The 14,345-nt window shown below is 41.3% G+C and overlaps 1 protein-coding gene across 2 annotated transcripts in view; it reads left to right on the top strand.

The window, feature by feature from the left end:
• The window catches only part of snx6 (sorting nexin 6), a 50,831-nt gene that overhangs the window by 15,439 nt on the left and 21,047 nt on the right, over positions 1 to 14,345 (top strand). For both annotated transcript variants that reach the window (XM_033027113.1, XM_033027112.1), the window contains exons 5-9: positions 1,746 to 1,867; positions 1,970 to 2,093; positions 3,797 to 3,892; positions 10,029 to 10,134; positions 11,122 to 11,197. In XM_033027113.1, the coding sequence (XP_032883004.1) occupies positions 1,746 to 1,867; positions 1,970 to 2,093; positions 3,797 to 3,892; positions 10,029 to 10,134; positions 11,122 to 11,197 (524 nt within the window). The remainder of the gene's footprint in view (positions 1 to 1,745; positions 1,868 to 1,969; positions 2,094 to 3,796; positions 3,893 to 10,028; positions 10,135 to 11,121; positions 11,198 to 14,345) is intronic.

The following is a 14,345-nucleotide window of genomic DNA, read 5'->3' as shown; positions in this document are numbered from 1 at the left end:
GTCGATCTTGTAATCCCCAGCAATATCAGCACTCACTGTGCTTGATAGGGTGCATCCAGTGAATTAGCATTAACCAGCAGTACTAATTGCCCAGGCCTTTCCAATAATGGTGCTCAAAAGCAGCTATAGCACATTGCCTTGGTGGCTCACTATACCAATCAAAATGGCATTGAGATCACTATCCATTTCACACTGCCAAAGACCGGGTTCGATCCAGACCTTGGGCATTGTCTATGTGGAGTCTGCATGTTCTCCATGTACTGCGTGGGTTTCCTCCGGGTCCTCTGATTTCCTCCAATATCCCAAAGATGTGTAGGCTTCCAGGGTAATTGGCAGCTGTAAATTGCCTGGTGTATATGGAGTGGATGAGAAAGTAGTATAGCACACTAGTGTGGGCAAGTGATTGATGGTCGGCATGGACTTGGTGGGTCGAAGGGCCTGTTTCCACGCTGTACCTTTCAATCAATTTATTTAATTGCTGTGGGAGTACCAAGGCTGAGCTCTCAACCAAGTTTCTGGCCTAGCGGTAAAGAGGGAAGAGGCCGTTGCCAGGTTGCTGAAACCAGTTGTGTTATCAGTAACACACTGCTATTTATATCATGACACCTTTACTATTGTTTTTCTATTAATGCAGGATACCAGAGTAATTTAAAGTTTAGCGATATAGCATGGAAGCAGGCCCTTCCGCCCACCAAGTCCACGTCGACCATTAATCATTCCGACACTAGTTCTATGTTGTTCCACTTTCGCATCCAATGCACGAGGGGCAATTTACATAAGCTAAATAACCTGCAAACCTGCAACACTTTGGAATGTAGGAGGAAACCAGAGCACCCGTAGAAAACACGCGGCCACAGGGAAAACTACAAAATCCGCACAGACAGCACCTGTAGTCAGGATCGAACTCTACTCTCTGGCATTGTGCTGCTGTCCTCCCTGTTATTTGTAAAGATATTTTGAAATATCAAACTGAAGAAAATATTTGAATTAGCTGCTGAGCTTTGTCATGAATGTGTCAAGAAATATGTCCTGTCCTGTTCTGCCATTGAGCCTTAATTTCCCAGGAATAATTGAGTTGATTGGGTATGGGGGCACTTGTTATATGATGCATTGCAATTTACTTGGCAAATATAATTTTTATGAACAATTACGAGCAGAATGAATCACTAGTACTTTAGGCACTCAAGCAGATTCGACAATTTGAGTAAAAGAAACAAAGTGGAATTAATCTAGAGAACAGGGATGCATCAAGGATGAGGAAATGTGGAGGGCGGGTGGGGGGAGCTGGTGACAATTATGATTAAATCCTGTTAATTGGTGTAAACAATTTTAAACAAAAAATCTGAACTTTTAGGATTCTGTTTTTAAATATTAGGAAATGGGGAGAGTACTAGGAAATGGGGAAAATTACTCTGACAAACCAGTTTAATTACTCCATGTTTTTTCTTTATGGCGCAGGGAGCTAAAGCAGTTTAATACAAAGATATTGAACTTTTATTTTCAAGGATATTCAATAATGTGGGCAGAAAATAATGAAAGAAACTCAATGTGCAAGGAGAGTTTCATTTAAAAAAACAATGGCCACAAAAGTGCCTCTGTACCATTTGATATTTCAACTTAAAAGATAAATTTGATATGACAGTGAAGGCTGGTTCATTTGTAGCAACATTTCGTCCAGTAAGCCAAAAGTGGAACAACACAAAAAAATTAAGTAAATAAATAATAGAAACTGAATATTTCGACAGATCCCACCAGCACCTCCAAAGCCTGACTTTGATGCTTCAAGAGATAAACTGCAGAAACTTGGGGAAGGAGAAGGATCAATGACGAAGGAAGAATTCACAAAGATGAAACAAGAACTTGAAGCGTGAGTATGATATACCATGTACATTAAACAAGTGGATTAAATGTATAGCCAATATCTTGCTGTGCAATTGCTAATAGTAACATTTAACTTTTCATTTTACAGTGAGTACCTGGCTATATTCAAGAAAACTGTTGCCATGCACGAAGTATTCTTGTGTCGTGTAGCTGCACATCCAGTTCTACGAAATGACTTAAACTTTCATGTATTCTTGGAATATAATCAAGATGTGAGTTCAGTTTACTTTATAAGGTCTTTTATATATAGTATATGTTTAAAAGATTAATTTTACCTTCAACTAATTTATGAAGATTCTGCAGTTAATAAAGGCATGATATTATGGCTGTATTTTGGTAATGGTTATGGATGGTGGACCATGGCAAATTAACTGTCAGCACCTGGTTTCTTTGGAAACTATAGGCTTTCTGTTGATAATGGTCCAGCTCGTCTTGTTTTTCAGCAGTTTGGGCAAATATGGATCTCTGTCACAAGCTTTTTAGATGCGACAATGGTTCCATGTCGTAATGCCAGGACTAGTTACAATACTAACTACAACACTCATTTGAATTAAGACACTTATTTGAATGATGATCTACAGTTGCTGGAATCTTGGGCTAAATACTTAGTGCTTGAAGAACTCGGCAGGTCAGCATCTGTCGAGGGAATGGACAGCCTGACCCACTGAGTTCCTCCAGCACTTTTGTGCTTTACTCATTTGAATGAGGCATTCAAGAAGATCTTTGTTGGTGTTTCAAAGTTCTCATCAGAGGTAGTCAAATATAGTTCAAGAAGCTTTTGACAATGTCTTCAGGACTTTCTGGGCTTTCGTCCTTACCTCGGGCCTTTTTGTCATGCAGGATGTGGGAGGTCAGCTCCCTTGGCTCTCTGTATGTGGAAAAGGTAATTCCCGGGTAATTGGGCATTGCAATCAATGGGCTGAGTCCCACATCCATGTGCGGAATTACATGCCATAGTTTTTGTGCTTGGAATGTGATTTTAGTACATGCTCGGGTCTTTGGTGATGGAACGATGATTACTTTTGATGCTTTGACATTCTGTAGAACATTTACTGATTTCCAACATAATTGTTGGATTTGGCACCTCTAAGTTAAGAATGGATAATAATCTCGGTATGAATTACTTGGGTTCACCAGCAATCTTTGTCAAATTATTCTTTTGTTAAATCTGGCTAAACATACAAGTGGAGCAACATGCTTTGGTATTATTGTTTTTGTAATAACTGCTAAATTATGCCAACAATATATACTCAAAACATATTACATAGGGTTCCAACTAAAAGATGAAAGATTAGTTCAGCAACATCCTCACATGAACCCACCAATATTTAGGATCTTTCGTTTTGAACGGTTAATGGCCAGGGTAGTTCTGGAAAAGCTAGATGCCCACTCCTTGAAGGTTATACATTGAAATTGATAGAAACTAGGAAGATTGTCTATTTTATTGCTTTTAAGGATTTGCTTAGATTAAAACTCAAAATGCTTAATAAACTTAGTTCTTTCCCACATCAGAGGGGAGTTAAGCCTGTGAGAAAAATAAATGGAGCTCGATTGGTGAAGTATTGTGTTGGTCTTGTCACTGTTGTCTAAAAGATGATTTATACATATTATGGCGGGTTTTGCAGGTTTGCATACCTTTAGAATCTGTTGCCATCTATCTGGATTAATACTAACACTGGATAGAAGGGAGGATCAGCTTGATACCAATGTCTGCACCTTTATTTGGAGTTAATGATCAAGAACTAAGGCTTGTCTTAATCTTTACTCCTTACCATTTGATGTTTTTTAAAAATTGAGAAATACTGTTAGAAAATGTAACTAAAATTAAAATGTTGGGTAAGTTGCACATTACACGAGGGGTACTTCAGAAAATGCAGTGTTATACAATGGTAACAGTATTTACTTTTTTTTTAAGCTGAGTATTCGAGGAAAAAATAAAAAAGAGAAACTGGAAGATTTCTTTAAGAATGTGGTAAAGTCGGCTGATGAAGTTCTTGTTGCGGGTGTTAAGGTGCGTTTATGTTTTTGAATTGTAAAGTTTAAAAAAACTCATTTGTATTATAAAACCTTAAATAGTAAGCAGGCATTATTAGTATCCAAATGACACTATATGGCAATCCACTTACTTTTGCCTTTTCTAGACATGTGAATCTTGCTGCCGATGGAAACCCCATAAAGCAAAGTTGTTGTACTTTGTTTTTATTTCAGGCCACATGGATGGGAAAAAGAATATAATAAACCCTTGTTTTAACAGCCCCCTTTATAACACCCCTTTCTGCTTTCCACAGAGACCGTTCCCTCCGCAAATCCCTGGTTCACTCATCCCTTCCCACCCAATCCACCCCCTCCCCAGGAACTTTCCCCTGCAACCACAGGAGATGCATCACCTGTCCTTATACAGCCTCCTTCGACTCCATCCAGGGTTCTGACAATCCTATCGGGTGAGGCAGAGGTTGACTTGCACCTCCTCCAACCTCACCTACTGTATCCGTTGTTCTCGGTGTGGGCTCCTATATATCGGGCGAAACAATGGACGATTGTTTCACTGCACACTTATGCCCAGTCTGCTTTGGCCTATGTGATCTCTTGGTTGGCAAGCATTTTAACTCCCTTTCCCATAATGACCTTTCTGTCCTGGGCTGCCTCCACTGCCAGAGTGAAGCCACATGCAAATTGGAGGATCAGCGCCTCGTATTTTGCTTGGGCAGCTTACAACACAGTGGTATGAACGGTAATTTCTCTAATGTCAAGTAACCCCTACTATACTTATTTTCCCCCACCCCTCCACCCTAGTCGTCCTACCAGGTCCACAGGTCGCAGCTTTGTATCCTTTCATTATCACGACATCCACAGCCAACAATAGGCCATTATGGGTTCCATGGTCATTTGTTCTGGCCTTTTCCGACCTCCAGTTCCCTCCCCTCGACTTTCAGTCTGAAGAAGGGTTCCGACCAGAAACGACACCCATCTTTTTTTTCCAGAGAAGCTGCCTGACCTGCTGAGTTACTCCAATACTTCGTGTCTGTCTCCCTTTATAATGGATTTTGGATATAGCGGACGGACGTGCCGACCCCACTCCCAGTTTGCACCTCCACTTACAGCCTTGGCTTCCGATGCCACCCCCAGCTCGCAAGATGCTACAGCAAGCCATTCACCCACCGCATGGTTCAGTTGATAAGGCTGTTGTTGCGGTTCACATTATAGCTCCTGGGGCTTTCTTCAGCCCGCTGCCACCGACAGGACATGCTCAGTCACCGTATGGCTTCCTCCCCTGCAACAAGGGTTTGTTGGTGGCAGCAGCGCCTAGTTTTAAGGTGAAACAACACAGTGCTGGAGCAACTCAGCAGACTGAATCAGTCTGAAAAAGGATCCCAACATCACTTATCCATGTTCTCCAAAGATGCTGCCTGACCCACTGAATTACTCCAGCACTTTGTGTCCTTTTGTGTATTAACCATCATCTGCAGTTCTTTGTTTCATCTACATACAATTGATAATACCTGTAGGATCACTGAATTCTCAATGATTTGCCATGTCCAGTAGTAGCGTTAAAACATTTTATTCAGGCACTAATGCTTTTCAAGCATTAAAATATCTGTAGACCTTAACTAATATCTGAACATATAACTAACAAAACAAAGAACCTATGGATGATTCAGGAAGTGATTTTAGCAGAGGAGATGGCTGGAAGGGAACCACCAACTTCCCTTGATGTACTAATACCTTCCACTTGCTAGAGATTTATGTAGATTGAGTCATCTACTTTACCCATCACCTTGGTCTCAAAATCAGGTCGCTTTTGCAGTAAATATAGATAGATAGATAGATAGCCTTTATTGTCATTCAGACCGAAGTCTGAACGAAATTTCAGCAGTCATACATACAATACAATAAAAACAACAATAAACACATATTAACATCCACCACAGTGAGTCCACCCAGCATCTCCTCACTGTGATGGAGGCAAAAGTTTTAGGTCTGCAGTCTCTTTCCTCCTCTTCTCCCTCTGCGCTGAGGCGATACCCCCCGGGCGATGTTACAAATCAGTCCCGCGGCTCAAACACGGGGTGGTCGAAGCTGCCGCCCACCAGTCCTGCAGCCGCTGGCCCGCGGCCGAACCCCGGACTCAGGCCACCACCGCCAGAACACCGTCCCAGCCACCCTCACGTGAGTACCGTACCGTCTTCAGCCTCGGGCTGGGCCGCCCCGACATGGGCGCCGAACCTCCCTCTGGCCGGGCCGCCCCGACTTGGGCGTCGCTTCTCCCTCTGGCCGGGCCGCCCCGACTTGGGCGTCGCTTCTCCCTCTGGCCGGGCTGCCCCGACTTGGGCGTCGCTTCCCCCTCTGGCCGGGCCGCCCCGACTTGGGCGTCGCTTCTCCCTCGGGCCGGGCCGCCCCGACATGGGCGCCGAACCTCCCTCGGGCTGCGAGCGCCGCACCTCCCCGAGCTCGGCCGCTCCGACGGGAGCCTCGTTCCACCCTCGGGCTGCCCGCCCTCACGGGAGCGTCACAACCTCTCACGGGAGCACTGTTCCAGCCCTGAGCCGGACCGCCCTCACGGGAGCGAGCTCAGGGCGAGTCCTGACGGGCTCTGCCTCCGGAGCCTCGAGGTCGCCAGCTCCATTAGGCCTCAGCGCAGACGGAGGCAGAGAAGGGGAATACGACAAAAAAGTCGTATTCCCCCGCAGGGAGAGACTGCAAACCCCGTTTCAACCCCCCCCCCCCCCTAAAACACAAAACTAAGAACCAAAAACTAGACTAACCAAAACGAAATAAACATCACAAAAAACACAAACAAACGGGACTGCCGGTGAGCCGCTGCTGCCAGGGCAGCGCCGCCACTCCGATATATACCAGTGTAGGATTAGTGGCCCATTTGTAACCTTTATAATAGAATTTTGTCAAATTTCAAAAGAAAGATATGCAATTATAATATGGTTTTCCTTTTGTAAAGAATACATCCATGCTCAATACATGCATATTATTACATAATCATAATATCCAATTGCAAGAGTATGTAATTGCCAAATGCACCAGGACCAGAACAATGAAAGTCCAATTTGTTGAAGCTTTGTAAGCTTAGTGAAAACAACACAAAATATAAATATAAATACATTATCAGATATTCTATGTACACCAGACCATAATAGTCCAAGCCAAAGTACACAGTGCAACCTTAGTGGTGTAAAGTCCATAGTAGTTCAGTGCTGAGTTGTGGTTGTAGTTGGGGTTGTGCAGGATGGGTTCAAAAGCTTTAATCTGAAGGTAATGGCTCTCAGACATTCTGGTACCTGGTACATTCTTCCCAGTGATAGGAGTGAGATGAGAGCATGGCCAGGGTAATGTGGGCTTTTGATATTAGATGTTTTCTTGAGATGGCATTTACTCTAGATTCCTTCAGTGGGGAAAGTAAATATCAGTGATGGTTTCTGCAACCTCCTTTGTTCTTAAGTGTTTGAATTACTGAATTAGGCTTTGATGCAGTCAGTCAGAATGCTCTTTACATCTGTAGAAGCGATGGATTATTCGGCGACATGCCAAATATCAATCTAGTGATGTAGAAGAAGTACAGATGTTTGAGCTTTCTTTCTACAAAAAAAACCCAAAGGTGAACAGTTAAATGTAAAGGTGATAAGTGAATTTTGGTTTATATCATGTCTGCCAGGCATTTGTTGAATAGTGCCTAATTTTCTTTAAATATTTTTTAGAAGTATCAATTCACATGTCATTTTTTAATGGCATTTTCTGCTTAATTGGGATTAAATTACAAAGGCGAAAAATATTTTAATGTATGAGTTCTAAAATATATTTGAATACAAATAACTATTGCAATTCTATGGATGAGTGTAAATATTTTGACATTATTCAATTAAATTAACCTTCAATTAAATTAACCATTATTCAATTAAACTGACCTTTCTCTATTAGTGCAATGGCTATTGCTTTTTACCACAAGATTGCTTTAGGTCTATTATCTCTTTTTTTTAGTGGAAGTATTGAAGATTTGTATCTGTGAGGTAGCTGCTGCTTATAAAGAAGACACACTACAATAGACTAGCAAAAAGGCAGGAGAGAGAATTTAGCTACATCAAGGTTTGATTAATAGGTTGAAAATGTGTAAACCTGAGTTAGACAAACATTTCTAAATTTACTTGTAAGATCAGTATTTACTTGTAAAAACAATATTTCTGTTCTTTTGAACATGTATTAATTTAATAGTTGTGTTATTGGTTTCTCTAGATTGTACTATTTGCTGAGCTATAACTAAAAACATTTTTTTTATCATCTTCTAACCTTCAGCTGCTCAGTGTTTTGGAACTCCTAATGCCCTTATTATTTACAAATGATTATTCTGACAAAGACCTCTCTGGGTTCCAGAAAATCCTAACTTGTTCAAATCTTGATATCTGTATTCCGTCCTGGAGTTTACTCCTGCTCGCCTATTAATTCTGCCCCTTATGACTTACACCCAACATGTGAGACATAAAATCTTTACACAAATATGTCACAACCAGTTTTTGACCTATTCTGAAGCTTTATTTTATCTTCCAAAGGCCACATTCCTCTGACTTCAGTCACAAGTAAATTGATGCGTTTGTCTAAAAATTTTCAATTGTTGTCTTCCTTGTTCTTCTGTAAACCATTCCATATTGCTGTCCCCTTCCTCCAACATTTTTGATCAAACTTCTGATTATCCTTTCTACTCCTTCCTGGATTATTGTACCATTTGGTGTACAGCAGTCCTCGTTTTGTTAATGACATTCTCCCAATACAGGTTGTTTTTAATATCCAGAAATATTAATGAAAAATATTAGTCTGTAAATTTCACATCATGATATATGTATTTACATAGAGCATTAGAACGAATATGACTTAAATTTTGTTTTGTGTGGATCATAATAAAAATGGCAGAATTTGGCCTTGACTAGTTAGCGATTTGAGCCTGGGGGGGGGGGGGGGGTGGTGCATGTAAGGTCATTGGGTCAAAGGGTGTGATGCACGGAGCAGCTTGATCCTTCCGGAGTACATGGTAGCTTCTGGCATACACTGGTAACACACGAAACACGTACTTTCTTACCTGTTAAAAAGCGCCAAAATGGTCAGTTTGTGAGCTGTAAAAAATTGTGGAAATAGGGGTATCCGTGAGAGAAAACCGCCAAAATCACTGCTGTTCACTGACTTGCGAAAGAGTAGCGTGCCGGCGGATTGAGGGCAAGTGCCGGCCCACGTCCGCCTGGGGCTGGAGTCACCCTCCAGTCTGAACCCGAGCACCAAGGTGCAAACGGCCGAAGGAGCGGATCCCTCTAGACAGCCACTACTCTCTCCCCGGGGTCAGCGCTGTCCAGCCACGGCCGCCCTCTGCCTCGTCACCCCCTGTGCGGCAGCACTGTGTCAAGCTGTGGGTCGGCAGCGCCCACACACATGGGGCCGGGTGGAGCGGGGCCGTGGCTCCGGGCAGCAGACACACGGGGCCATAAACCCGGCAACGTCCATGTCAGCTGCAGCAGAGTTGGGGACAGTCTGGTCCCTCCGCCAACCCAGAGTCACTGACCACGCTGCACTGGCACCCGACCCACACACTGGGGTGATTCACCTCCCAACCCCCGGACCCACGCACCTGGATGATTCATCCCCGCCCCCGACCCCCACCTCTACACGAGGTGATTCACCCCCGGACCCCAACCCACACACCGGGGTGATTCACCCCCACACGGGGGGACAGACGACCCGGGGTCGGCGAGTGTGGAACCAGTCAGCGTGGAGTCTGGATGCTGGGACAGAAGACGGGCCAGCTGCACTGGCAGCCATATTAAGTGCTTACCTGACGTTCACCACGTACTTCAGAAGGCGTTGCACGGCAACAATAACGGTCACCTCCCTATACAGAATTGTGTACAGATCCGTGAAAGCATACAGCTATTGGAATGTTAAGTGTAGAGATACAGCATGGAAACAGGCTATTTGGCCCACCGAGTTCGTGCTGACAATCAATCATCCGTTCACACTAGTTCTGTTATCCCAGTTTCGCAGCCACTCCCTACACTCTAGGGGCAATTTACAGAGAGGCCAATTAACAGTCGCTCTTGTTTCAGCAAGTAATGTTTTAATTCCATATTGTGTTTAAACTAAATATTAAATATTTCTAGGATGTTGATGATTTCTTCGAGCACGAGAAAACCTTTCTCCTAGAATATAATAACAGAATAAAGGATGCAGCTGTCAAAGTTGACAAATTGACAAAATCACATAAAAGTAAGTACCTCTATTTTTTATGATGTTATGGAATGCAAGGCAATTACATATGCAGATTATATCAAGTTAAAACATTTGTTCATTTTCACATCTTTATATATCTTTTTATAGCATTTTAATTATTCCTGTGGAGAAAGTCATTAGTGAGAAAATGTGAACAGGAACTACTACGAAGTTCATTGTTCCTGCTTAATTTGTTTAGAGATAAAGTAATTCCTAATTTGTTGGACCAGATCACACTGCCCATTATTATTTGTTCATAGTACCTTGCTGCTGCAGTCTTTCTGTAAAGATAGGTAACCCATGTGAGGCAAAGATAGCAAAAGTTAATGTTTTGTCCTGGCATGTTTGGATATTCTTGTGGCAACCTGTGCAGTCAGAAGGGTTTGTCCCATGTTAATAATTCCATTTAATGTGCATTATTTTTTTTTCTCACAAAAGCAAACTCACTTTTCAGTCAAATGAATGGGGGTGCATAGAGTGTGCCATTTCTGGCTGGCTTAAAGCTGAGGAGCCAAATGTGAATTATTTCAGTTCCATATATTACAGAATGCTCCTGGACATGGTGCCTCCAGCATGTTCCACACTTCCATGCTGTAAATTGCACACACACTGCAGTCTGGAAACCATTGACATATGCAGTGCAGATAACTGGTGATTATTTCAAGAGCAGCAGATTACCCTGTAGCCTGATCATGCCCAATATTACATTGATATTGATTCAGTTCGACATAATTGATTTCAACTAATTCATGAGAAACTTGCAGCATTGTTGTATGAGGCATTTTTGGTATTTTAAGAATATTTATGGAGCTAGTTGTTAATTGAGTGGTGCAAAAATTGGGAAAGGAAATAAGATTTAGATTGGTTTCAGGCATATGTGGATTGGAAGTTAAGCACACAAATAGACTTGTTGAGCTGTCTGCATTTTCTGATAAGTTGCTGTGATATCTTTATTGAATAACTGTACATGATTTTTCTTTTCAGGTGTGGCTGATGACAACAGTAGAATTAGTTCAATATTGTACTCCTTAGGAACGCAAGACTCAACAGATTTATGCAAGTAAGATGAATTATATTTTCCTTAAGATTTATTAATATTGTTTCTAGTATGCAATAATAATATAAAATTATATTATATATATCATAAGCTTATATATATTATATATATTATATATATATCTATATATTATATATATATATCGATATTATATATATATATATAATTATAGATAGATCTATATATTATGATATTATATATATATATATATCGATCCGCACACATACACATACACACACACACATCTATCCATTTATTTATATATCTATTTATCCGTGTATTTATATATTTATTTATCTATCCATTTATTTATCCATTTATCTATATATATATATATATAGATAGATAGATAGATAGATAAATGGATAAATATATATATATACACATATAATATATATATACACACACACACACACACACACACATTTTATATATATATATATATATACACACACACACACACACGTTATGAATTGGCATTTTGTTAGTGCAACTTTAAATCATATAATCAAATGTGCCTTGTTTGAATAGATGAGGCAGTAGACATATTGCCATGATTTGCTTTAGAGTTACTGTCACCGGAGATAAATGTTTTTCCTAGTTTTTCTGTTATTACGCCTTGACATCCACCTGTGATGAGAGCAATATCTCTGATGTCCTTCAGTGAAAAATCATTAAATGAGGCACATGCACGTGAAGTAAGGTCATTTTTATAACATAGGTCCTGGATGTCTATGGAAATGATTCCATACCGGGTGGGTAGCTTTTGTAGAAATGGAAGGAATGGGGATGCGGAGTGATGTATAATGACCACAATATTTTAATATTTCAAATTGCAAATGAGTAGTGAGCCTTGTTCAATCAATATTCGCTTTATTCTATGAATTTCTGAACAAAAATAACATTCTTCAATAATTTTTGTAATGGCTCAGAAAATGCATGTTTTTACATGATTCGTAATCAGAGTTGCATATTCTTTTATCAGGTATCTTTTTATGATTGTTAGTTCATTTTTAAAGATTTTGTGGGGGAAATTGGCATTATGAGCCACTTCTTGATTTGCTGCAGTCTTTTTCACCTGTTCTGAGTTCTGTAAAGTCCAAGTCAGAAGGGTGTATGTCTTGAAGATGAAGTGCAAGTGGTGGTGTTCCCTTGTGCTTGCTACCTTTGTCCTTGGGGGTTAGAGGTCCAAAGGATTCAGTCAGAGTAGTCCAGGTGATTCCACCTCTTATCTGGTGGGGTAGTTTAGAGACACAGAATGGAAACCAGCCCTTTGGCCCACCGTCAACTATCGATCACCTGTACACTAATTCTGTGCTATCCCACTTTTGTACCCCGCACACTAGGAGCAATTTACAGAAGCCAATTAACCTACGATTCTGCATGTCTTGGGAATTAGGTTATGTGGTTGCAGATGGATTTCTCAGCACTCAAGAACCTACACTTGTGATTATTGGCAAGCTGCTAAGGCAGGAACAGGAATGAACTCATCAAAGACAGTGTGGAATACCCATTAGAAAGACCTCCATAACAACAACACTGTCCTTGACATGATTGCTGTTGATGCCATCTCATGGCAGTCTATTAGAAGCCTTACAACCATTCTTGACAACAAGAAACCCATATCTAAGGCCTTAGTATTATGGAGTATCCCTGCTTACAAACCGGAAACTCAATGGTGAAGTACAGTTACAAATCCACAACTGCATTTGTGAACACAGGGGATGTTGTAATTGTGAGCACCTTCAAGACTGGAGTCAATTCTTTCAGTGATAACTACAGAGGGGTCTTGCTGGTGTCCATCGAAGGGAAAGCCACTGCTAGGATCTTCCTTAACTGTTTACCTCAAATGGTTGGTTGCATCCTGTATCACAGTGCGTATTCTGTCCAACTAGAGTCATGGATCTTCACACAGCAATCAAAAGAAATAAAGGGGGTAACACCAACTGTAACACAGGGCCTTTTTTGACCATGCCAAAGTCTTTGATTCAGTCAGCTGGTTGGAACTTTCGGATATCCTCTTTAAATTTGCCTCCTTTTTATAGTTTCTCCAAGGTGGCATGCACAGAAAGTCCATGTAGGAAAGATGATGTTACAGTGGTCATGGGGATTTCAATATGCAAGTAGACTGGGAAAATCAGGTTGGTACTGGATCCCAAGGGAAGGAATTTGTAGGATGCCTACGAGATGGTTTCTAAGAGCAGCTTGTGGTTGATGCCACTAGAGAAAAGACAATACTGGATTTGGTGTTGTGCAGTGAAAAATACTTGATTAGGGAGCTTAAGGTGAAGGAATCCCTAGGAGGCAGTGGTCATAATAGGATATAATTCATCCTGCAGTTTGAGAGGGAGACACTGAAATTTGATGCATCAGTATTACTGTTGAGTAAGGATAACTACAGAGGTATGAGGATGGAGCTGGCTAAATTTGACTGGAAGGGGATCATAGCAGGAATGGTGGTGGAGCAGAAATGGCAGGAGCTTTTAGGAGTATTTTGGAAGAAGCAGGTTCTTTTCATTCCAAAATGGAAGAAATGTACCAAGTTGAGAATGAGACCACTGGCTGTCAAATGAGGTCAAAAATAGCATAAAAGCAGAAGAGAAGGCATATAATATTGCAAAGATGAGTGGGAAGCTAGAGGATTGGCAGGCACTTATAAACCGACAGAAGACAACTAGAAAAGCAATAAGGGGAGAAAAGATGACAATGAGGGTAAACATAGAAACATAGAAAATAGGTGCAGGAGTAGGCCATTCGGCCCTTCGAGCCTGCACCGCCATTCGATATGATCATGGCTGATCATCCAGCTTCAGTATCCCATCCCTGCCTTCTCTCCATACCCCCTGATCCCTTTAGCCACAGGGGCCACATCTAACTCCCTCTTAAATATAGCCAATGAACTGGCCTCAACTACCTTCTGTGGCAGAGAATTCCACAAATTCACCACTCTGTGTAAAAAATGATTTTCTCATCTCGGTCCTAGAAGGGTAAGCTAGTCAACAATGTAAAAAAAAAAGGATACCAAAAAGTGGATGTTGGTCTGCTGGAAAATGATGCTGGAGAGATAATAATGGGATACAAAGAAATGGTGGATAAACTGAATAAGATTTTTGCATCAGTCTTCAGTGTGGAAGATACCAGCGATATGGGT

This window comes from Amblyraja radiata, chromosome 9 (assembly GCF_010909765.2).
Source record: "Amblyraja radiata isolate CabotCenter1 chromosome 9, sAmbRad1.1.pri, whole genome shotgun sequence".
NCBI lineage: Eukaryota > Metazoa > Chordata > Chondrichthyes > Rajiformes > Rajidae > Amblyraja > Amblyraja radiata.
Note: the sequence above shows the minus strand (reverse complement) of the source record. Positions and strands in the feature narration are given on the sequence as shown.